This window comes from Protopterus annectens, chromosome 6.part0 (assembly GCF_019279795.1).
Source record: "Protopterus annectens isolate FY-2018-M chromosome 6.part0, PAN1.0, whole genome shotgun sequence".
Lineage (NCBI taxonomy): Eukaryota > Metazoa > Chordata > Ceratodontiformes > Protopteridae > Protopterus > Protopterus annectens.
In genome coordinates this window covers 1927675669-1927702875 of record NC_056737.1, presented here as the reverse complement: position 1 = coordinate 1927702875, position 27207 = coordinate 1927675669, and the positions used below count along the sequence as shown (strand labels likewise).

Here is a 27207-nt window from a genome sequence, read left to right as displayed (position 1 = left end):
GAATGACTGGCCCCAAAAGGTATTGAATCAATTGGACAGAAAAACAAGCAAAATGCTTCATACTCATCAAATAATATATAAAAATCATTGTATACCAAGATCATATATTCCACAATCTGAAGGAGGTATGGGTCTCCTCGAAATTGATTACTGGTATAGATCTGCATTCATGGGACTGCATACATATCTGCTGAACTCATTAGATCCAAACATAGTGAAAGTTTTACAACATGAGGAGAGGAAGTCTAAGAACTCTCTGCTTAGTTTATCAGAAGCATTCAGGTGGCAAGCAGGAATGGAAATCAAACCAGAAGGAGACAAAAATTAGGCAGCAACTATACGTGCCAAAGCAAAGAAAGAATATAAGAAGGATCAGATGAGAAGAAAAGAAATGTGAAAAAGCCATAAATATAGTAGCAAGTATAGAGATCTCCTGGAACAACCAAATGTTGATCAGGATTTGATGCAGGAATGATTAAGGAGAGGTGGATTGAATCCAAAAGATGAAAGGTTAAAATTGGTGGCCCAGGATAGTGGACTATGTACATGTTAGTTTACAAAGTCTATTGAACATGTGAAAGAAACAGACAAATGCATGTTCTGTAAAACAGAACTGGAAACAGTCACACATCTTGTTGCTGGGTGTGATACACTCATGGCAGAAGGCCTGTACACTGAAAGACACAATAATGTGGCAAGATGGTTGCACTGGGAATTGTGTGAACACAACAATATAGAAGTAGCTGAGAAGTATTGGAAACATGAACCACAAAGCATTATAGAGAATGTTGACATGCACACCACATGGAATCACCAATTACCAACAATTAAAAAAAACAGATGTGAGAAAAAAAGATATAGTAGACGATGAAAAAAAGAAAAAGTAGAACTGATCATTGAAACTACTACTGCTACGCCCATACCTCTCAACTGTACGGATTTTCACAGAATGTCCACATTTTTGGCTCATATTTTTGGCCTTTTCCTAAAATTTGTGGTTTTCTAGTAAATCATTGAGGATTGAAGCCACTAAATAATGACAGTAATTTGAGTTTCAGACTTCATATCCTTCAGAAAATACATGTTAACACAAATTTTTTACTGTAGAAACTTTGTAAGTTTATAAGAGCAATATTTAAAATTTATCCTTACTTTTGTGTCCTTGTCCCCCCATTACTTTTGGATATGTCCAGATTTCTTGTGCTTAGAGGTTGAGAGCTATGCACCTAACGATTACAGTGTCACATATCTAGAGAGGCACAAAGTCATAAAATAATAAGATTTGCAGGCAGAAATGAGAGCAATGTGGAAGAAGGACACCAAGACAGTTCCAATAGTAGTAGGGGCAATGGGTCTAATAAAGATGAATCTATAGTCGTATTTAGATATGTTACCAATACAGGTAATGCTGTATGAATTGCATAAGGAGTCAATTCTGGGCACACTGCGGGTGCTGCAAAGAGCACTTGGCTAACATCAAAGAATGAAACAATATTAATTTCATGAACTTTAATTACACCCTGACTTAGGAATGGGGTCCATTCCTATCACGGTATTAGAAACCCAAATGATTTGAAGAATTTAAATCAAGGGAATAGTAAGACATTGTACAGTACCTCTGTTTCTTGACAGTCCACACCTTCATTCCTCAGGCACATTATATGGTTAAAGAACACCTCATCCTGACCCAACTACTCACTGAAGGACGACACACATCAAAGTCCCTAAATAGCATCAAGACCAAGGAGTAATATCCCTGCAGCATAACCTCCAGTTATTAAGTGACCACACAGATTGGCTAACACAAGCAACAAAAACTGTCTGGTAAACATTTTTGCAGGGGTAAAACAACTCTAATCCCCTGTCTCTAATTCCAATCCAAAACTGTTACAATACCAAATCCAAAAAAGACTTTCAATCTATTGGGAATTGGCTACTGGAAAAGAAACTGGAAAACAGTTGCATCAAAACATACTATTTCGTACACCCCATGCTAAAATGAGAAAATATACCTTCAATAAATGTAACAAATCCAGGCGGAATGTTACTATCCCTTGTCACTCAACAAATGTACTCAGGATTAATGTTGCACTGGACTCTAGCACCCCCCCATGCAAAACAGTAGTTAGCAAAGTCATGCAATATCAGAAATGTGTCTGTAGGTTCCACAGCATGCTATGACATGATAAATGATTTTCTACTCTAGGTTAAGGACTATTTATTTCATTCAGAATTAGCCATTAGCTTTTTTAATACTTGTAAATTTCTGAGTTAAGCACTGGTGTATTTATTGTTTAGCTTCATTACTATATTTCCCTTGGGTGCAAGCTGCCAAAATACCTGTGCTTTCAGTTCTTGGAGTAGATTTCAACATCAGGCAGTAACTTTGTTTTTTTATACTTGCAATTGCTGTATGAGAAACTTTCGAATACTTACTTCATTACTGTTATCTTTCATAAGTGTCAATTCTATTAAATTGATTGTACCTCTTTTTTAGATTAGTTGAAGTTTTAAATATCTGTACCTTGTCAGGTTTGCTTTGTATTAATATCTGCTATACTCTTGGTGTTCACATTTATGGCAGTTTAGCTCAGAGTATGATGGCTATGAGCTGTTAATAAACATCATTCTTTATTCCTAGGTTTGAGTTTATCAGTTTCTAATAATAAACTGTGTGACACTTATTCATAAAATGCCCTTACTTGGGTCTATATTATGTGATCGAAGAATCTCTTTTTCGAACACATAATAATTGACACATATACAGAGAACACTGTAAACCGTGAATGGCCACGTCCTTGAATTTCTTTCTTGGGGAAAAATTCAGTTGGCTGTTATCGGAATTGCCCTTTTCTTCAATGTAGAGTGATCTCGGAGTTGGTATATTTAGTTAGGGGGGTGTGGGGGTACAGCCCCCACATTGGGGGGTGTAGGGGGGTGAAGCCCCCCACTTAGTTAGTGTTTTAAAGTTTATTTTTTATTTTACGGCCATGTGAATTTTTTCCCAAGGAAAAACTTTGAGGACATGGCCATTCACTGTTTACAGCATTCGCTGTATACGTGTCGATTATTATGTGTTTGAAGAAGAGATTCTTCGATCACATAATATAGACCCCCTTACTTTACCCTTAAAATGGCCAGTTTTGTTCAGTGGGCTTAACTGAAGAACAAATAAAAATCAATTACATAACTAAAGGTCCTTTCTGTTCAGAAATGTGCAAATTGATTGGACAGTTCAATCAGAGTGCCCACTGTAAATCAAGCATATAGTATTGAAAATAAGTCTGTCTGCTAAATCATTGTTGAGTGGATGGATTTTCTATTGGGATATTCTGCTTAACTCCATCCTACCATATTTTATGAAGGACAGGACAAAATTTGAGAAATGACAGGGAGATTCTACAAAACTCTGCACAGTTGAGAGGTATGCTTACTGGCAGTATAATAATCATGAGATTTGTAGAACATCCCTCATTTTCCTTTTATTTCTGCCCCGTGTCTTATAAAATTATTAACTCACTCAGGATTTCCATCAGTCAGCAATGCTTGACTTTAGAATACCATTCTCCTGATTAGTAATAATAATAATAATAATAATAATAATAATAATAAAAACAAGAACAGAGAAAGAGGGACAAAAGTGCAAAGAGAAAAACCCTCATGTTCATCATATTGATCACTGCTGCAGTAGTCTACGCTATATGAGTTATATCCTACGAAGGGGAGAATGGCTAGCCAACTTCCAAAGCTTCAAGGCACGTTCCACATGCACAAACTGTCAAGCAGCTCAAACTGAGCTGACTAAAAGACGTGTGGATGTGAAGCCCTTCAGAGCTTTATTACCACTGAATAGTATGCTTCTCTGAGGCTTTTGAGGATTGACGGTTGGCTTTTGCTTTCCTTTGTTGGGCAGATATGTTCTCTTTATGGAAAAAAAATAAATTTTTATAAATTTATTGGTGTTTTATTACTTTCCTCTTTAGGAAAGTTATTTTAAAGCTAGAAGTGTTGTGTTTTAATGGACTGTCCAAAGACTGTAACATACTTTTAAATGGAACACTTGTTTTTTTCTGTCAGTTAAAAAATAGTGTTAACTAACTAACACTATATTTTCTGTGGAGAAATTGTGATTATTTTTTCCTTGGTGGAACTGGCATAGTGTTTGAAAATGATGTTTAGTTTGTTTTTTTCTGTCAAAAAAATGTAACGTTTGTGGACTAGTACTTTTACTTGCAATTTTTATTTATCTTCCCTGGGAAAGAGGCACCATTTTCAATTTTTCCATGGAACAGACTACTGGTCCCACAGCCAGTACTTCTTCAAGGCACAAAAAGAAAAAGTTAAACAGCCTTTGCCACCACAGCAGACTAGCAATTTGCCTCAGCTGCAGGTGGGTGACTTCGCTATGACCATTTGTTGTACCTCAGACCATTCATCTTTTAACTCAGATCCCTTTGGTGTAGCACCTACAACCACTGTGGACTGGAGGTTAGCTACATCCTCACTATCTTGTTCTGTTCAGCTTGTATCTCATTCTCAGTTAAGGTAATTACCTTAAGTGGCTTCTTACCATATAACTTTGCCAGACATATATTCTAGAAATAATCTTAAGGAGAATACCAGTCAAGTGCGAGGGCACTTCCCATGTATTCCAGTATAGGCACTTTGCCCCCACTTCCATATATGTCAATGTGTTAATCTCTGCCACTTCTTTTGTATGAAGCATGTTTGAATTGTGCTTAGTTCTTTTAATTCACATTTATTTATTTACTTATCCCATTTGTTAACCAGGTTGGTGGGTAGCTTAAAAGACATTTAGACATGATCTGGATCACAGAGTGGCAAAGACTATATGCAACAGTTATTTGCAAGATATTTATGTGATACAGGTGTAGCAGCTAACAATTTTTGTAAAGCAGAAAATAGGTCAGTGATGGCAAACCTATGACACATGTGTCAAAGGTGACACGCCATGATGTTTTGGGTGACACACCAGCGTTCACCAACACCCGAGTTACCAAAGAAAATGCTTTTGCATTCATTCCTCATGTGAAGTGCACTGAATTATTTGTACCAGGAGTCAGTTCAACAATACAGCTGCAGAGGTGAGGAAGGTATTAGCCTCAAAGACTATTCTGGTATACTGTCTTGCTAGAGTCTGCAAAGGGCAGTGCTGACACTGTTTTCTCTTCATGGTTACACTTCTGCAAAGGGCAAGTAGTCTGCATTTCTAAGAGTGTGCTGCTTTACACTCCTCTCAACTGTCCTTTTTAATCCCTCCTAAAACTGGCAACTTTTTACACTTAATGACAATAATTAGATTTAGAGACTTATTTTGTTTCAGAAAATGTATATTAATTCACATTCATTGTTTCTGTCAGTGTCTCAAATTAATAGTACTAGTAGCTTAAAACTGTCCATGTCTCTTATTTCTAGATTTGTCCCTGATTCTGTTGAGAATTATCCCTGATGTATTGAGAGCTATGTTGTTTTATTTTTATTTATTTATTTTATTATTTATTTATTTTTGTTTGGTGAAGTGACACGCTAACAAAGTCAAGTTAGGCATCTTCGGAATTTCTGACATGCGAAGCCCAAAACGTTTGCCATCACTGACATAAGTTATACTTAGTGTTAAAGCACAGTTATGTGTAGAAGTAAGATACAAGTATGTAAGCAGATATATTTAGCACATCTATAAGTTAAACTGATACTTGCTAAGACTGGGACTTGTAAAAAAAAGAAGGATTAGTTGGAAAAGGTTAAGGAGGATGCTGAAGAAAGCAGTTACATGGTAGCATTTTTCAGAACCAGTCTCTAAAGTACTGGTGGTGGCAAAACTCCATAAATATATTGCTGCTACCTGAAACAAATATTTGGATGAACTTGGGTCTAAAGCAAGCATGCTTTCCTGAGAAACTTATCTGATGGCCTGTCACTGGAATGGTAGAGCTGTAAAATTTTACATAGAGGATGACATTGAGCTAAGCCCAGTAATTCTCAGTCTCCGGCTTTCCTACACACATGGACAACCTACCTACAAAATTATCAACCACTGCTTGACAGTCGCTTATCTGAATGCAGGAAATATTTCTAATGAAATCAATCGACTTGAGCCTTTACTCTATCCGCATGATCCTAACATTTTGGATGCAATTGAATCATGGCTTAGATTTGAATCCCATGCCACCTTGGCTGAAATAATATTTCTTCAGTTTAGTAATGACAGCCAGGTCTTAGAAAATGAGACAGGGTGTGAGATAAGGGCCAAAATAGTCTTTGACACTAAACCTTCTAGTCAGTGATCAGGTACTTTATGGTAGAGGCTTAACTGGTTGCTTAACCACCAGGTTATACCCACACCAATGGGAATGAGACCACACTGCAGTAGGTTACTGCCACTACAAGGCCCGAGTTTTATATTATTGTGAAGTCTTTCCTGAATCATTTAGTGACCATTGCCACGGCCTCTCTTTGTGTTATTTCAAAAGGATTAAGTCAAGTCCCACCATATCACTGTTATGCCACATTCCATTGAAAGAAGCAAGATAGTCCTAGATACTCTAGTCATTTATGACTGGACCTTAGTACTGAAATGTACAGAGGTCAGTAAAGCACTGTCTGAATCCCATAGAGCACCTGTAGGAAAACAAGTTAATATCTTCACTGTTTCATTTTGAAAATTTGGTAGAAATGAGATGATCAAATATATTTCCTTAGTCTGAGACACCTTTGTAAAACTGAGGTTAAAGTGGCCAATGCCACTAACTTCAACACAAAACCAATACTCCTCTTTAATTAACCCAAGAGTTTCTGAGAGGAACTAAATAGTTTTAGTGTGGAAGTCAAGAAGGCCCTATCCTTACATTTATTTTTCAGAAAACTCCCAGTCAAGTAATCAAGATTCTGCTACTTTTCTGCTAAACATTCTTGAATGCCTTCATCTATGTACTTGGATGGAATATGAACTCTTAAGTACAGACAAACAGTTCTCCTGGTACTTAGGATTCTCTGCTTAAAACATATATGAAATTCCTCTTTTAAGACTGTTGGCATTAGTTATGTTCTCTACTTTTCATTTTTGGTAACTAATTGTTAGAGAAAATTGTATAAGACTAAGTTCTGAAACATGTAAAGAAATATGGTCAATTATGACTGAAGAACATGGATGTATGGATAGTAATAGCATAGAAACTGCCAAGCTTACTGCTGCTGAAATGATATGAGATAATTGTATCTCTTTTTGATGATTTAAAAATGCAGTTTTTACAGTGTTTTTCATTACTAATAGATACATTTAGATTAAATAGGTTTGCTGAAGGCACACTGTGCTGGTTTAAAAGCTGCTTTTATAACAGGTCCTCTAATGGTAAATTGGAAGTTCTTATTCTGTTACTGGAAAAGCTTGTACTGGAGTCCCACAAAGATTGATTCTTGGATTGCTTCTGTTCTCCTTATTTGTCACCATGCTTATTAACAACTTTCAAGACCTGTAAGCCATGCTATAAGTAGGTGCTCCTCCTTAGGGCCAAGAAAATGCAACAAAAATCAAAAATATCTCAAAAAGAAAGCATTGGTAAGGCCTAGTGTTGTTCATCTATGAAAAGCTTCTAGTTCACACTAGTAAAATACAACTTATGCTTTTACATTTGATTACTGTGTCAGTCATTCAAATATTAAAAAGGGTTTACAGCAACCAAGGGTATGCATATACAGTAACATACCATAGCAGTGATTGGGTAATTGCCTTATAAAATGGTGAAAAGGCTTTTTTGTGAGAAGCTCTACCTCTTCCAGTGTGGGCTTGTGATATCCACATAGGCAGGTGAGTCATGAGGTGTGGTCTATGAGGATGTACATACCCCAAGCCTTAGGGTGGTCACCCATCCCTTGCCCACTCACTCCTTACCAACCTGGTGATCTTCCCTAGTCCTGCGTCTGCCTAGTTTGCACCCCCCCCCTCACATGGGCACACCCATGCTCACTGCCACCCCATTACATGCCGGAGCCACTAACTGAACTTTGTGTCCTGGATCATATTCAGGGCTTCATCTCTGCACAGCACTGGGCAGGCTATGCTTGTAGGCCTTCCTGACAACAGACAATACACAGCACATGGTACAGCTGCTGTCATGCCAGGGTGGTGTTCTCCATGATATAAAGAAAGAAATTAAGATATGCCATGTATGCCCACTAACAGAAAACACAATCAAAGGAACACAGATGTGATGTAATAACTCAACAAAGGGATCATGCCAGCTTGAAAGCTCAAGTAATTACAAACCCTTTGTTGGTCTAATAAAAAGTATGACATCACGTCTGTGTTCCTGAATCTTTGTGTTTTCCATGGTACAAAGTAATCCTTCTGCCTTTCAGCATCATTAAATAACAAGCCTGGACAGTGCATGGAGCGTGGATACAGGGTTATGAACCTAGTGGTGTCTTATTTCCACAAAAAAAAGGATATTCATCTACAAACTCTACATTAATGGTCTGGATGAAATTTCTGCCGGCAAAGAAATGCAGGGGACATAAGAAACATTATTTGCTGTCCTCCAAGCCTAATGTCAGACTCATAATACTTTTCTAGACTAGCTGCACACAGATCTCCATCATCTTTGCTTTAGTCATAACTCAGTCATGCTTATGGAAAATTAACACTGTAGGTGGGTTCTGTTAACATTAAGTAATCAAATCCAATGTTCCTGTGTCTTATGTTGTTCAAGCATCCCTGGGATGACAGTATCACACACACACACACACACACACACACACACACACACACACACACACACACACACACACACACACACACACACACACACACACACACACACACACACAGAAAATCAAAGTTAAGTACATTTTATTTATTTATTTTACATTTGTTGACTGAGATAGTCTGACTGGATGCATGTCCATTTTCAGCGGAGGCCCGGGGAGAAAAGCTCCATGGAATAACAAATCATCATAACATGTGACATATTGCAAATAACAAATATATTATTTACAGAGATTAGATGGGCAGACAATACAGATTACATATAGAATATTTTCAGTGATTAGAAGAGCAAACATTATAACAAATTGTCAGGTAATGTTATTCAGTGAGAGAATCAGATATAGTAGGCTACCTAGCAGATATACACATTCCAGACAGGTTAACCAGGCTTGATACAGTGACATAGCCAGTTTGTTCCCAGGAGGTATTTGAGCCTAGTTTTGAACTGACCAAGTGAAGAGAGTAAGGTAATATTAGCTGGTAGAGAGTTCCACAATCTACCTACAGAATTTACGAAGAGTGAGTCACTGACTGAGTTATTAGTTTTACATATCTGAATAAGGAGTCTATTGGAGGAGTGCAGCGGTCTTGGATTATTATAGAGGGTGACAAGATCTTTAAGTGCAGGGGTATTGTTAGGGTTATATATGATTTTATGGGCCATAACCAATTGGTTATATAGTATTAGACTGGGTAGTTCAAGCCATCCAAGCTGGATTAGACTGATACAGTGATGTGTCCTAAAAGGCAGGCAAAAAGAATTCCCCTGCACGGAACTGATTGCACAGCTCAATACAACATAGTAGACCAAAAACTAAAGCCAGCAACTGTGAGCTGCGTAAATAATTTTAATAAAATAAAAAACAACAAGAAATAATAGACCGGTTTCGGCTATGGCATTAACCTAGCCTTCATCAGTGTTAGTTTACAAAAGCATCTTGAAGTTCTTATATACATTTACAAATAATTAATCATAAGATTTCATCGGTGTTAAATAATCTGTGTTCCCGAAACTGTAGCAAAAAACATGTGCGTATGTACTGTAGTCCCAAAATACACAGTAGGAAGACAAATGAGTCCTTTGTAATTGCATGATTTGACAGAGTTACTATTAAGTTCCAGGTCCATAGAAGATACTAACTTCCAAATGTGTCACGAAAAACAGCCCCATAACAATATGAAGGACACAAGCAAAAAAAGAGTTACCTCGAGCACCTGAAGAATGGCCAATAGTTCAATTAACTATGTGCAATTGTTTCCCCAAAATGGTTATAGTGTTTATAAAGCCATTTTTGCCCCTTTCGGATCATCAAGGGTCAATATGCTAATATAAATGCAGAGTTTCACCCAAGCATACTCACAGCCATTTTTTAATGAAACCGCATCTTCCCGTTGCACTAGAAATATGGTGTTATTCGACCAGGAACATACTGCCAAAATATAACTGCACCGATACACCTTCAATGTAATCCAAATGTAAGGATTTTACAAAAAACTTGGCGTGGTGTATTACCCGCTGTAGTTTGTAGAAGCATAAGTTGAAAAAGGCCCCGTTACACTCCAAATTCAATGACTGACAAAAGAATTCTCCAAACAACATAAAAATGTAAGCCACAGTCAACGAATGTGCGGAAAGTCCCTTAATGTTGAAAGGCACATAATCCTGTCCAGCCAAAGGTAGAAAAATAGCATAAATGAGAGCTCAGTAAATCCGGTGAATCTGGTACAGATTCTACCAACACAGCAGACCACAGACGACCAGCAGGACAGAAGTGTGCATGCAAAAATAATTCCCCTGCACGGAACAGATTGCACGGCTCAATACAACATAGTAGACCAAAAACTGCAGCACAGATTGGATCATATATATGGCTTCCTGTAGCTGCCATGCATTTTACATAGGACAGACATCTAGACCTCTCAGATTACACATTTCTGAACACCTTAGTGATGTTAAATGTAAAAGGATGAGCAAAGCCCTTTATAAACACACTTTAAAACATACCACAGCAACATTTCATTTCACCATTATTGATAAAATAGTAGGTGACAAATCCAACAAATCTGGATGGCACAGTAAATTAAATGCAAAAGAGAAAAAATGGATTGTGAAATTAGGTGGACTGTTCCAGCCTGGTCTTAATGAATATTTATGATCTGTAACGTTCATGAATATTCATGAGCTTACCAATGAAATCTTATGATTAATTATTTGTAAATGTATATAAAAACTTCAAGATGCTTTTGTAAACTAACACTGATGAAGGCTAGGTTAATGCCATAGCCGAAACTGGTCTGTTATTTCTTGTTGTTTTTTATTTTATTAAAATTATTTATACAGCTCACAGTTGCTGGCTTTAGTTTTGGTCTCCTAAAAGGCAGCCCAGTGGCAAACTTGGCAATGTGGTTATAACAGATTGAGAGTTTGTTCATGACAGTCTTGTTAACATTAGAGAGAAGAGGGGATGCATACAGAAGAGTAGAGAGAAGGTGAGACTGAGCTATGGCAACTTTGGCTGGGGGGGTTAGGAAGGCTTTATTCTGTAAAGTGATCCTAGTTTTTTGTTGATGATTTTGATCAACTGGTTAACATGTAGGTCAAATTTTAGCTTATTATCTATAATGACACCTACATTTCATACTATTTCCAAAAGACTGCATTTTGATTTATTAATCTTCTGTATATTCTTGGTGTTAAAAAGTCTATTTATTAATATATGAATGGCTGACACATTAACCATGTTTGCACATATCAGTGGACTGGTCATTTACCCTAGCTGTGATAACGGCTAGTGTAATGATATCAGAAATTTTTTGTCACTCTGCTGTATTATCCTGAGAAGACCTACAGAGCTGGTTTCTGTTCTGTATTTGAGGTCACATAGGCATCAGGTTTTCCCACAACTTCCCTTATCTACCAGCAGAGCAAGTTAATTTTCAAACTCTGGTTGTCGGCTGCACAGATGGCTGACCTGCCTTTGCACCATCAGACTGTTGCCATTACTATAATTCTTATAAAAACATGTCCATTTATTCACACATACTTATTAATTGTAATTTCTTTGCTGGTATATTAAACTTTCTCATTGGATTAATTTTCTACGAATTTTATACTTGCAGATCAGATAAACTGTATTATATTTAAGATTAGTGAGTATTTAAACTGAGCAAATGATAAGACAGGTTCAATTACTTTCTTCCATAGAAATCCCCATCTCCAACCCAGCAGTTACAGATACATCTATGAATATTTCAGACATCTGATTGTGATAAAAAATAATGCCGTGTATTCAACTTTATGCCAAAGATACAATTGCCATACTTTGAAGTATTCCAAGTTGTTTCATACAAATCACATTAGTCACGCAAAACCAGAATAATGAAGAAAAAATAACAATTTTCCTTGGGTCTATATTATAAACACAAAAGCTCAAAATAGCGAATACATCTACATCGACACATAAAAGTCGATGTACAAAAAGAGCGAAATATGTAATCGGCGAAAATGAAAATGCTGAACTTATTTGCTTGGCCAGCAGGGCGATCGTGGAGATGAGGAAATATATCCTTTTCCCCACTATAGTGCGGTCTTGGAGTTGGTATATTTAAGTAGGGGGGTGTGGGGGGCACAGCCCCCTACATGGGGTGTGTTAATTTAATTTTATTTAGTTAGTTTGAGCTTACCTGCATGGCGCTGTTAGTTGATGAAATACGTTCAGCGGTTTCATTTTTGCCGATTACGTATTTCGCTCTTTTTGTACATTGACCTTTATTTATTTATTTTATTTTTATTTTATTTTATATTTGTTGACCGGGATAGTCCGACTGGATACATGTCCATTTTCAGTGGAAGCCCGGGGAGAAAAGCTCCAAAGGAAGTTATACAGGCAAAATTGACATAGTACACACTAAAGAACAATTACAAGCAATTTGAAAACAGTCTATTAGCCACTCGGAGTGTAGGTTAAATAATCTAACATGCCTATCGTCTGGTAAGCTAAATTACAGTACAGTAGATATACATCAACAACATAATAACGGTACCCCAGTGTTACCAAATATTTAGTCAGGCTTATCGCAAGGAAATAGCCATTGAGTCTTGAAGTACTGCTTTATATGTTGATGTAGATGTATTCGCTGTTTACATCTTTTGTGTTTATAATATAGACCCATTTTCCTCCACAGACAGTCTCAGTTATTATAGCTACTTGGCTTCTGCACACTGAATGACAACTGTTATGAATAAAAAAATAAGAACCACACACTGATGTATTAACACACCAATTGAAGAGTCAGGGACAAAGAAAAAAAATCAGGGACAGATTTTAATATTGTTTTTATAATATATAAATATATAATTACAATAATAATTTTATAATGTTGCTAGAATATTAGGCATGGCAATAACATATGTGTTCTCAGGTCAAGAACGTGACAGCTGAAGCTCAAATCTGTCAATATTTAGTGACTGCATGTTGTGACTCTCAATAATTTGTCACAAAAGCCTTTACTTTTACTGCTAAAAATTGAAAAACAGGCAAAATTAGACACATTTTTGTGAAACTGGGGACAAAACCTGGTTTGGTTGCCTGCCAGAGTTAAAAAAAAAATATACACTACAAACAGACCTGCACAGATGTACTCTGACTGCAGCTTTCAAATCCTCTTGGTGCCATCTATTGACTCCCTGTTCAGTTTTTAATGGCACTGCGGCCATTACCCTTGAAAGTTCAACATTTCTGGGCTTCCAGCTCGGTTTCACCCACTGTGATTCAAAGGCTCTGTGATTTTGTGGTGATGTGCTGGTCCAAGCTGAAAACCTGGAAATTAAATTGTGCATGGCACTTTCTTTACAGAATGCCAAACAGCAGTGTGTTTTCTCAGTGAGTTAAAACAAATCTTGGAAAGCTGTCCCTGTCTGAGTGGTGCTATTCCTAAGGGCTGGCCGTAAGCTACTAGCATTGGAGCACTAGTAGTAGAGTCAGTGCCATATCTATCTGCTTAACATCCACAGACTTGTGGCTAGAAACATAAGCATTATTTAAATCAGATAAGTACAGATACTGCCTTTATACTGTTGCCTACTAAAAACAGACCTCTTTATGTCATGTGACCTGAGGTAGGCCTGCTCACTCTTGATTTGTAAGTACAGAATATTTTCAAGGATGCTAAAAATATACAGCTCAATTTTGATTTCTAAAAATTGACTGCTTTTATGCATGAAAAACAAATAAGTCTTAATTTATTACAAGAAGGGTAAGGATTTGATTTTCTCATGATCACATCTCATGTTACAAATAGAGGTTCTTATCCAAGTTAGGAAGAATCTTGAATTTGTTAAATTATTAACCTGTGTGACCTTAGCTATGTATTTCATTGATCTGTGCAGATAGCATGCTGTTTTACTTTTCTTAGTAAGTATAGACAATATTTATGGTTTAATTCAGAGAATGAAACAGAACTCCCACATAATGTTTGCTTTTGAGGACAGTGTGGCTACCTTCATAGAAACAAAATGTTTGTATAAGATCTGGTGTACCAATATTATTTTAATGTATGACCAAAGCAGTTATCATCACCATAAACTGGTATTGTATATTCAAATTTTGTATACATTTAACACTGAACAGCTTCTTGTTTAACACAAAACACTAGGTATGGCATGTAACAGTTATACACCAGATTTTTTTTTCTAGTGAGCTAAGATACTAAAATCATTACTGATGCAATAATCCTATGTGACTTAATAGTGAACGTAATCCTTCAGTGTTACTCTGTGAATTTTTTACAGTTCTGATATCATTGTATACTAACTGGTACAGCTTGATCACGGATTTCTGCCTTTGGTCCACGATGTCATCAGGAATAGCTGCTTTGATCTCCTTCCTCTCTCCCAGCATATGTTTGAGTAGCCTCATTAACTCGTTAGATGCGCCTTCATTTTCTCCATCCACCACACCAATCTGAGCTCTTCCGCCACGTTCACGGTCCCTGATGTCCTTGGCTAAGTTCATTCCCTGTAATAAAAATGACATTATTTAATAACTTTTTTTGCTTTTGGGTATCGTGCACAAATCTGTACAGTTAGCAGTTGAATAAATTAAAAAAAAAAAAGTTCAGCATGTGAAATTTCAACAACGTAGAAAGAGGACCGGCTCAAAAGGAGTATGATTTGGAATCAACCCACCCCCTCCCATTTTTGGACATTATCAGATATATTCTGGGTCTGTTCTGAAGAATTTGTTATGTTATTTGAGGAAATATTTTGTGCATGAAGTGATATGAAAACACAGATTATTTTCTATCATTATAATTAAGTAACAAAATTTTTAAATATATATGTAGTTATTTTTATATTTATAAACACACACACACACACACACACACACACACACACACACACACACACACACACACACACACACTGCAATGCTATGTAATAGTGTTAAAACATTGTTGATAATGCAGCAAAATTTGCATGTAGGTCAAATACCTTCAAATAATGGGTACATATAAGACTGTTAACTAAATTTCAGCATATCATGGCTGAGATTAAATATTGTTTATAGGACTTGAAATGAGACATGAGAGTCACTGAATGGTGAAGCTGTCATACCTGGTATTAATACTAGTGGTGATATTAAGGTTAGTAATATACAGAGGGCATTGGCTCTAGATATTTGTCCATTCCAGGCACAGGTTTTCAAATAGCAGAGGTCCACTGAGAACCAGAATACAAGGTACAGACCATGCCTGAGGAGATGTTAAAAATACTTAAAAATAATGACTGAAGTTTTTCTGATTAATTTAGGTTATTGAAGTCATTCATCTTCTTAGTAAGGAATCAGACAAAGTGCATAATTAGGAGACTTAAGAATTTAAAATTTTGCTTCTTAACTAGGAAGATTAGTGATGTATATATATATATATATATATATATATATATATATATATATATATATATATATATATATATAGGCTAGTAATGACTTCCCCTGAGTGACAGGTTATCTCTTTGACTGTCCCTGTAGGCTTTGTGGGCAATTATGGTGACATGTTGATTAATAACACACACTATATTTTGATGCCTGACTCTCAATGAAATAGTTAACTGGGACCATTTTGTTTCCAAAGGATGCAGTATGACATTTTTTTTATTTTGTAAACACCAGGCAGTAGTAGTGTTTAAACCAATCTTTAGGTATGAAGCATGTGTTGGGGAAAGAATGATGCTACAAAGTGTGCAACTGTCATCAGGTTTACTAAGTCATATATTGTCAACAACCTGTATATCTGAAAAGAAAATGCCTTGAAACTGCTGTAAATAAATCTGTATGCAGTTAGAGAAGCAACCCCTCAGCTGTTAATCTTGCAGAGAGAGATACTGAGTTGTAGCTGACTTGAAAGGGCTAGAGTAGGATGTAAATGATGCCCACAATGATATAAATGTCATGTTTATACAGTTAACACAAATAATTTTACATTATCAAAATATTACTTTAGCTTCAGCTAAATCTGACTTTTATTGTAAATACTTCTGTAAGTAAATATGCTAATGTTTTTGACTAACAGCTGTTCCAGTGCTAATTCTTTGAATATACTGACTGATGCTGGTGATAAAAGAACTGTGCTAACCTCTACTGCTTAACAGCATATATAATGCTTCTGTATGATTTATTAATATGGCAATGACGCAGTCTGTTTTGTTATAGATCTACAGTTACTGTTATTATGGTTAGGAGACAGGTTTGATTAAATGCCAGTGTCATCAGTAAAATCAGAAATCTCACTGTTTCAGCAGTTATTCTTTTTTGATGATAATGACTTTATGCATGATTTGGAAAATGAAGGTGAAACTAATGGAGTATCTTGCCATATTTAATTCACCAGCAGATTCGCAAGCTGAATATGATCTTCTTCTTGTGGCTGATAAATAAGAATGTGACCCATGACCCCCTAACTAATATAACTAATTTCAAGGTCTTCAGACTCTGGAGTTAGTTAAAACCTCCTGAAAATGAGCGGTCCGTTCACTGAGTGAATAAGTTGTGGTTAAGTGACCAGATTTCTCCCATAGCCTCAAGAAGAAATGGTAAGGAAGAATAGCCATTCCACAGTAACAAGCATTTTAGTCAGTATCCCTTCTTTCAAAAGAGTTGTAGATGTATATGAAAGAGGTCAATCCATAAACAATGAAATGATGGAATAGGAGATTCTAAGGGCCAGACCTATTTTAGTTCCATCTGTCTTAGTTCTGACAAACAAGCGTTTTATGATGGGCTCCTTCATTTCTCAAACTCTGCTTAAAGTGAGCCTCGTTCCTTCATAGCTCACCCTTCCTTATAAGGACAGATTACAGTAGAAGGAAGGATAGCAAAATCCCTAAGCATTCAGAAAGGCATCTCTCTAGAATGTTTGAAAGGTTTACTGATAAAAGGGGTACAACAGAGAAATTTTGTTCAAATCTGATCCAGAAAAAAGATTGCAAAATGGTCATGACTCTGCATTCTACAGTAGGACCTCCTCTCAAGAACATGGCAAAGAAAAGTGCTGCTTGTAAACCAGCAAGTTTTTAGTCCAGCTTGTACCCAAAATGAAGACAGTGGAGCCAAATTCTGTATCTGTCCCATCTTAAGAAGTACCCAAGGGTGAGTAAGTTCAATATGGCTGTCTTTCAGTCTCTTTCATTATTATTAATGTGGGGTCCTAAATGGCAGCTTGAATATGAAAGATCCTTACTGGTATATTTCTGATTTCCAAACCCCATAAAGGTTTCTAGACATTTTAAGTGACGAGTCAGCGTTGCTAGTTGAAGTTCTTCTACTAGGTCTGGTAAAAGCTCCCACCTTATCTTTCAAGCAGCTACTCCTTACAGTAGTAACTGTCAGGCTAAGAGACCTTCATATTTATCTTTACCTATGGGATTGTTTTATAAAACATCAGATGAACAACTGTTGAAGAACCTGGTGATTGCATTCCCTTTCTGAATTCCTTAGGGCTGAGAATCAACACTAATATACCAGACTTAGCTCTTCTCATGATAGTATGTTCTTTGCTGAACTCTGTTGGATTCTGTGTAAGAGGCTTTCCTGACAGAATAGGTATTGAAAGCAAGATAATATGATACTTTAGAATGTTGTTGTCCCAACTGCGTTTATCAGCCAGATTTGTCTTCAGTGTTCAGGGCTTTATGCCAGCAAGTGCCATGATAATACAAAATGTCAAAATAAATATATGAGGAAATTCCCACATTATGTGAATAGTATTTGGGGTCATTTAGTGCATCCCCTGCAGATGACCATGATTTTTAGTCATTCTTTTTCTAAAAAGCTGAAATGGTGGATTTCAGCATCACCATCAGATATGACAAGGCCTTTTACTATCTTTGACCATTTATTTACTAATGCTTTCCCTCCAAACTTGAGATGAAAATTTTCTGGAGTCCTGTTTTTTTTTTTAAGATCATTTACCTCCTGCTTAATTAAGATGCATAGTGATCTGAAGAAAATGCTTGCACAGTACCTGGAGTACCTGGCAATCACAGAATTCAGGAATTGTCTAAAACAAGGTGCTTTCCAGGGGGTCACAAAAATATCACAGTCATTTGGTATATAAACAACAGAGCTCTGGAATCTGACTGTATCTCTCAAACACATTTAACCTATAGTTCATCTTGCAAGAGATCACACATTATATCTAAATCTTGAGTGGACACTCATTCTTGAGATTTTTCATCTTCTAACCTGAACGTGAAAGACTAGACAGGTTGACTGTTCCACTTCCATTAACAAAGTACAACTTTCACTCCGAGTGACCAGGATACAGGATGCACTCTCAAATCTATGGAAGGGGGATCTTCATTGTGCATTCTTCCACATCTACTAAATCAAATAGCACTTAGAATTATAAGGAGATAGAGGGGTGCTCATCTCATTGTGTAAAAATGCACAATTCTCCAGGATCGGAAATAAATGCTTTCCCCTGGCATTGTCCAATTTCTGAGTTAGTATATATAATTACAGGGGGTTTTGACCCCCCTGCAAAAACAAATGTTTTTTTTTTATTTAATTTATATATTTGTGTGCATTGACATTGTTACTTATTGCATGATTAGTAGCATGTTGATGTCTGCAAAGTCGAGATTTTGTGGTCGAGTTTGTGAACATCAGGGGTTTCTTTGAAATTCAGTACACCTATATATATATATATATATATATATATATATATATATATATATATATATATATATCTTTATGAATCTACGTCAGATTATTCAAATTCTGAAAATTTGAAATTCAGATGGTCGAGACGATATGACTGAATTTTCAGAACTTTAAACGTTAAAATAAAAATAGATAAAAAACAAAAACTTTCTTTTTTTAATGTTTTGCAGGGGGGCAAGCCACCCTGCACCCCCCACACCTATTGCTGATTAACTATACCAACGCCAAGATTGCACTACAGTGAAGAAAATGGTAAATTTCCTGTTCCATGCTGCACGGCAATCTCCATTCAAAATGTTCAGCGTTTACCATATGGTCTCAACCATATGAATTTCGAATTTTGAAACTTCGGTAACCTGATAGGGATCCATATATATATATATATATATATATATATATATATATATATATATATGTATTTGTCTGTGTGTGTGTGTGTGTGTGTGTGTGTGTGTGTGTGTGTGTGTGAAACCACATGTGCACAAGTGCGTAGCCAAGCTAATTGATTCGGCATGCTTTTGGATGTGGATGGATACCAAAGTACCTAGACAGGATTCATGCAGATTAGTGGGTGATCTCCACACTGAGCAGAAATCTAAAGTTAAGTTTGGCTTCAGGAGCTCGGAAGCAGCAGTCTTAAACACTGCTCCACTTTGCTGCCTAGCTACTCCACAGATCTATATGAATTCACAAATTTCATATTAGTGGGTACTAGGGAGGTTTTTCTCAGATATATGCTGCAACAAAGTCTGAATCTGATTGTTATATTAGCTAGAACAATGGTGCTGCAGCTTTAGTCCAGGCTATACTGCTGAAGACTAGGGTTTGAAAAGCAAGTTTTGACCTTGGAGACTGCTTGGGAAGAATGAGACAGTGTGGTTGATGTTCAGCTCTCCTGTCTTCAGGGAAGGTTGCAGGAATAATTAATTATTTATTTATTTTATTTTACATTTGTTGATCGGGCTAGTCTAACTGGATATATGCCCATTTTCAGTAGCGGCCCGGGGAGAAAAGCTCCAAGAGTAACACAAAGCAGTAATAAAAAAACAATAATCTGAATAATAAATGATTACAAAGACAGCAAAGCAGTGGTAACAGGAAGAAAATATTACAAAATATTGGTATACAGGATAAAATAATGCATTTAAGAATAAGATACAACAGATAGTTTACAGTAAATAGTACATGATGTTCACAAAAGGTAATTCATTTACATATCCTAGATTACAGTACGCCTTTCTGAAATAGCAAGCAATATTGAGTTAGCATACAAGCAGGATCCTGGAGATAATAGTAGCAAAGACAGAACATTAGTCAGGGTTGCTGCAGGGGCATAACCAATGTGTTTTGAGGTGTCTTTTGAGATTTTGTTTGAAGAGGGGTAGGGAAGGTAGTGAAGTTAGTTCACTAGGTAGTAGATTCCAGTTTTTTTTTGCAGTGTTAGAGAAAAGAGAATTCCCTGCCAAGTTGTTGGATTTGCTTATGCTAACTCGAAGTTTGTTAGAAGAGCGTAAAGTATTGAGATTTTTGTAAGGGATTATGAGGTTTGAAAGTATAGGAGTGTTATTAGGTTGATTAAGGATCTTACGGGCAATGGTAAGTTGGGAAAGTTGTAGTTGGTTTTGAAGTTCTAGCCAATTTAGCTGCTATAGATTCTGACAGTGGTGGGTTCTGAAGGGGTTCCCAGTGGCAAATCTGGCAATGTTATTATAGGAGTTAGCTAGTTTGAGAAGGTTATTTTTTTTCAGGTTGGTATATATGGGTGAGGCATAAAGAAGCATTGAGAGTAGGTGGGAGTGGGCAATTGTGGTTCTAGCTGTTGGAGTTAGGAAGGATTTGATCCTGTATAGGGAGCCCATTTTTTTGTTTACTGTTTTTATAGTGTTGTTAATATGGCTATCAAAGTTAAGGTTATTACCTATTGTAATTCCTAAGAGTTTGGTGGTAGAGTCAGGGGATATGAGCGTGCCGTTGTTAGAGATCACTGAGAATTTTATAGGGGTGGACTTACTGGTAGGAGTAAAGAGGAGAAGCTTAGTTTTTTTGGGATTCAAGAGGAGGCAACATTTTACAAACCATGTCTCCACTGTGTTAAATACTTTCTGAGTCAAGGATTGCAGTTCAGATGAGGAGGTGGCTGAACAGATGAGCATAGAATCATCTGCATATTGTATGCAGGTGGCTTGAGGAATTGCTATGTATAGGTCACTGATAAAAAGTGAGAAGAGGAGAGGTCCTAAAATGGAGCCTTGAGGGACTCCCAGAGTGACTGGCAAGTGGGATGAAAGATTGTTCTCCCAGAGCACAGCCTGCTGCCTATTGCTGAATTAGGAATTGAACCATCGGACAGCCTGAGTGTCAAGAGAAAGGGACTTAAGAATACTTATTAGAAGAGGGTGATTTACCATATCGAAAGCTTTTGAGAGCTCAATGAAGAGTGCAAATGAGAGGATATTATTATTACGGTTTCTATTAATGGAATCGGTGAAGGATAAGAGGGCAGTAGTGGTGCTATGGAATGGCCTAAAGCCATGTTGGCTATTAGCTAGTATGTTGTGTTGAATGAAATGGTTTAGTAGCTGCTGATGAATGCATTTTTCCATGACTTTTGCTAAGGGTGATAGAAGGGCTATAGGCCGATAGTTGGAATAATCATTTGAGTTACCTCCTTTATGTAGGGGGATAATGTGTAAGATTTCCCAGATGTCAGGGATAGTTCCCTCATTAATGGTTCTGTTTATAAGGATAGATATAGGATAGGCTACTGCTTTGGCTGAGTTTTGCAGGTATTCAGGTGGTAACTGGTCAGCAGAAGGAGTACAAGGCTTAAGTTTTTGGATGTTTATAGATGACGAAGGTAGAGATGGGTTGCAGTTGGAATGTAGGCAGAGAGCTTGGAATGGAGGTAGGAAGGCTTGAGCTATCTGGGGAAAGCTGACTTGCTAGAGATTGTATGGCCTCTGTGAATAAGGTATTGAAGGCATTGGCAGTTTGTTGGGGAGTATTATGATGGCTCCTAGAGGGGTTGGTGTACTAGAGTGCCCTGGGTGAAGGAGTCTATTGATACTAGTCCAGAACCTTTGTGGATTATTTTGGTGGGTTTGCCGTAGTTTACAATAGAAGTTCTTTTTGTCTGTGATTATGGCTTTTTTGTAGTATTTCTCATCATTCTGAATGTTTACTGATCTGAGGTATTTTTGGTAGCACGCCACCTAGACCAAGTTTTGTTTCTGAGCAGGATTTTATGTCTGGTTTCTTTTGAGAGCCATGGGGCTGGTTTGGACTTGATTCTAGTAGAACGTTTAGGAGTGTGGTGATCTAGGATAGTTAAGAATTTAGAGTTAAAATATTTAACAGCTTCTTCAAGTGGGAGCATTTTAGAGGGTTCCAGTCAAAAGCACTGAGCTCACTTTGGAATAGAACTGGGTTAAAGTGTTTGTTGGATCGTAAAATTCTATATGTGGGGGGTATGGAAGTATCATTTTTTTGCCTGATAATGTAGGTCAGTGAGTGGTCACTAACATCATCAGGTAAGGTTCCTACCTTATAAGTTTGGTGATGTTTATTAATGAGAATCCAATCTAAGGTACTCTCTTTTTTGTTTGGTTTGTTAATTCTGTTTGTGGAGTTGATGGTTTGACAGAAGCCATGAAGGTTAATATGGGCAGTTGGAGTTTCAGTATTGACACTTTTCCAGTCAATATTAAAGTCCCCTAATATTATTGTTTCTTGTGGGTAAGTTGATGACAATGAGCTTAGGATATCCTCTATAGAACTGGTATTATTACCAGGTGGTAGGTAGATACAGATGATGTATAGGGATTTACTAGCCTTGAGTTGAAGTCTGGAAATAAGGACTTCTCCATTATTATCATGTGGTGGGTTATAAGGTACAGAGATGATTTGTAGACCATCTTTAGATAGTATTGCTATGGCCCCTCCCTTACGCTTTATGCAGTCATGTCTCAATATATTATATCCTGGAGGGATGATTTCATTGTCTTTAGTTCCAGGTTTTAACCATGTTTCTGTCAGACATAAGATGTCAAAGGAGTGAACATCTAAGAGGGCATGCAGATGGGCAACTTTGTTATTAATACTGCAGATATTGAGATGTGCTATTAGGAGTGAGTTAGGGAGTTTAATAGGGGTGAGTGGGATTGGGGCAGTGAGATACAATTGTAGAGACATTGGCTAGGCCTGGGTTAGGATGGATGTCACCATCTTTTACAGAGAGGTTTTTTTAGTTTTAGTATGGGATTATATATATAACTGATCTGATATTTAAATTTCTTTACTGTATGCTTAATATATTTAATGTGTGCGAGTCTGTGATATTTGGCTAGAAAGTAGCTAGGTATTGATGTCATATTTATATGATTATGGGAGAGAGTAAGAGTTTGAAGGGCTGTTTGTTTTAGAGGGTAGTGAAAGTGAACATAATTCAGGTTTTCGAATGAGGTTAGGAGATAGGCTGAGGTTAGAACAGGTATGAGTGAGGCTATGATTAGTAACTTAGTTAGAGTAGTGTTAGCAGCTGTTGGCATGTTGCTAAGTTTGGTATTTAATGAGGTAGAGGTGGTAGGACTAGAATAAGACAATATGGAGAGGTATTGGATATGGTAAGTAACTCTGAGTAGAGGGAGCTTTTGAATGGTTAGGGAGACAGATAGGTGTGATTCAATTATCTAAAGTGGAGGGAATGCAGGATTGGTAGGATGGGGAAGAGGGTGTGGTTAGGATGTATAAGTCTAGGACCACTGAAGGTGTGTGGGAATTGGGGGTAGGGTAGGGGAGTGGTGTGAGCCCGCAGGGCGAACAGAGCAGGTAGAGACAAAAGAAGGAGGAGAAGAACAATCAGTGAAAACAACTCAAAATGTAAGGTAAGTAAAGTTAGAGGAGAGTAAGGAGGTTGGGGAAATGTTGTGGGAAGGATAGGAGAGAGTTTTGTTAGGTGCAGTGGAATAGTTAGAAAGATGAGGTAGAGTGAGCTAACAAACAAAACTTGGTCAAGGGACTGAAAATAAAATATGTTAAAGAGTAGCAGGTAAGCTGAGTGGGAGGTAGGTCTAGGGTAAGGCTGCCACCTAGCGGACAATCTCAGTAGTACAGTAGTAGATTCTAAGAGGGAGAGGACAGGCCAGGGAATAAGTTATACGAAGCTAGTAGTTAAAGGTACTTTGCTAGTATGGAGGAAGGGTATTCAGGCTGTAAGGGTATGGCTGCTGGCTATTCTGGCTTAAAATCGACCTTTTAAGTGCCACAAAGTAGTTGCTACATGTCCAACCTACCTCGGAGAGAGACCTGACCTACAGCAGCCCATGGGACATAAACTGCCTTCATTGTTCTGAGTCACAAGTGATGGTCTCTTGTCTGCTTCACCCAACACTGCATACCAAGGGGATAAATTAGTCCATACAAGGCAATAGACATGGAGGAGAGGATAAATTGAGTAGGGACAGAGAAGAGTCACATGAAAATGCTAAAGGGTGTGCAATACATTGGAGAGTTGCATTATATATCAGCAGCATAATGCAGTTCCAGTTAATTTATTATTAATATTAATAGGTAGAGGAGACTTCTACTATGTAATTGAAGAGAAAGTGGTCATCATTTTCTTTCTTGCAATACATGTGCAACACGTGCATTTTTATTCAATGGTACAATGGCAAATATTGCTTTGTGGAATTATTTTAAGATTGTTTATGGTATTTCTCTGTTACCATAAAGTGAAAACCAAAATATAGATGGTCTAGTTGGCAGTTCATACAGTTTCCTCCCACTGGGAGTTTCAGAACACAGATTGGGAACATGCAATTGTTAAGAGTGTGTGTTCCATCTTTTTTTCAATAACATACTGTCAAATGTGGGTTTTCACAGACATTTTAAACTGTGTCTGACATTTATTTTTCTTTCCTTTTTTTTTTATTTTCAAAGGTGCGGTGTTCATTGTTATTTTCTGTAGACATTGTAAAATACTATGCTTCAGCAGTGCTATGTTCCTGACAGTATCTACCACATTTTTTCCTATATAGTGTATGTTACTTTTGCATTGCTGTAAAGTGCAATTATTCCAAATATTGCAAAATGACAAATGTTGCATTCCCTAGTTATTTTACAACAGTGCATGTTATTTTGCCATTGTTTTAAAGCAGAGTACAAAATGTCACATCTTAAGGGCACCCATCCCTTGCACTGAGTATCAGAATGGGGCTTGTAAGCACACAGTAATGCTATGTTGCTAATAGTGCTTGTGTCTTGTTCTTTTTAATTCAACAAGAAAGTTGTAAATATGTTTTTTCACAGAGAGTTTAAAATGCTGCATCTAGATTTTCATCATGATGACACGCAAAGCAAAATGTCAGAGCTCCACTCAGATGGTTCTCCCTGCTGTAATATGTCATATGCAAAGCATTGCTACGGTTACTGTATGCTGATCAAAATGTAACAGTGAACAATATTCTGTTTATTACAGTTTATGCTGCAAAAAGAAGCGGTGTTACCATTATTTACTTCGCGTTCAGCAATCTCTGTTTTACAAAGTGGTGCTATGCTTAGTGTCCACTGCACAAACCCTTATGTTTGCTGTGTAATTCAGAACTCTAGCATCTCAAATTAGGGCAAACTGCCTGTTTTTTCAGTAATTGTAAAATGCAGACTAGAATATGCAGCCCTTATTTCACAGATTTAGGCAAGTATTCATATTCTGGGGCTTCACATTTTCATGGTGGTAATCCGTGAGAATGGCACTAAGTAGTTATGCAAGTTACATCCCTCAAGATGACTGCAAAAATGTGGAGGCATTGTGTTAACATGCCTCTTTATTGCAAAAGCCTAACATACTTAAGGCATAAGCGATAGCAGACAGCTAATACACAGATAAGGGGCATTATACTTTGAGTATCAGTAGGACTCATAGACATGAATCTAAAATGACCTAATTTCCACACTAAATGTGTTAATTGCCCTGAACTTATGTCAGTAAGCAGCAATTTATCATGAGAATATGGAGCGGTGTGGGAAGGGAAAAAAGGAATATGTACTACCATACATTTTAAAAGGAGGTACAATAATTGACTTTACTTAAATACATAGTTTATTGTATTTTAGTGCTTTTGCATACATGGACATACTAGTGAAGGGATCACTGGGGGAATGTTTCATTTTGGTGTCAGCAACATGCTTGTACATGCATGGACAAACTACTGAAGGGGTCAAAGAGGAGAATGTTTCATTCTGGTGTCAGTGAAGTGCTTGTGTATACATAGATATAATACAGAAAGGGTCATTAGTGAAATGTTTTATTTTGGTGTCAATTAAGTGCTTGTGCATACATAGATATACTACAGAAACGGTCATTGGTGAAATGTTTCATGTTGGTGCCAGTGAAGTACTTGTGTATACACGGACAAACTACTGAAGGGGTTATTGGGGGAAATGTTTTATTTTGGTGGTTGTACATATTTTTGAAACTACAGAAGGGTTTGTTTGGGGTAATGTTTCATTTTCATGCTTCTGCATACTTGGACATAATACTAAAGAGATCATTGGGGGAATGTTTCATTTTGTTGCTTGTAAACTTAAATATACTACTGAAGGTATCATTGGGGGAAATGTTTCATTTTAGTGCTTCTGCATACTCGGACATACTACTGAAGGGATCACTGGGGGAAATATTTCATGTTGGTGCTTCTGCATATTTGAACATACTACTGAAGGGATTGCTGGGGGAAATGTTTCATTTTGGTGCTTCTGCATACTTGGACAGACTACTGAAGGGATCATTGGGGGAGATGTTTCATTTTGTGCTAGTGCATACTTGAACATACTGTAATGACAGGAGGTATTGCAAATCATGCCAGGAGAAGTAGGGCAGTGGATGTGTAACAGATGCCATTATAAGCTGGAGTTTTGTAAATAATTGTATGTCATTTGCATATCAAATGGATGTGTACAGATGCTTATGTTTAAAATGTATCAACAGTGTGCCGTGCTGGAAAGAAAAGAGATGTACATGTATTACTGTGACTGAATTAAAAGTATATGTTTTAACAGAGGATACTGGAAGAGAAGAGGTGAATCATAAATCAACTGCAGCAAACTTTGAAAAAAAGTAGCTGAAATTAAATGAGGTCATCAAGATTGCATTTTACAGTTCTGATTGCAGTCAGAGACAAAATGTCTATGAAAAGCCTGGCTTAG

General features: G+C 37.1%; 1 protein-coding gene across 1 annotated transcript in view; it reads right to left on the bottom strand.

The window, feature by feature from the left end:
• VIL1 (villin 1) overlaps positions 1 to 27207 on the bottom strand; it is a 397885-nt gene that overhangs the window by 214659 nt on the left and 156019 nt on the right. The window contains exon 7 of the mRNA XM_044075234.1: positions 14597 to 14799. Within this exon, the coding sequence (XP_043931169.1) occupies positions 14597 to 14799 (203 nt within the window). The remainder of the gene's footprint in view (positions 1 to 14596; positions 14800 to 27207) is intronic.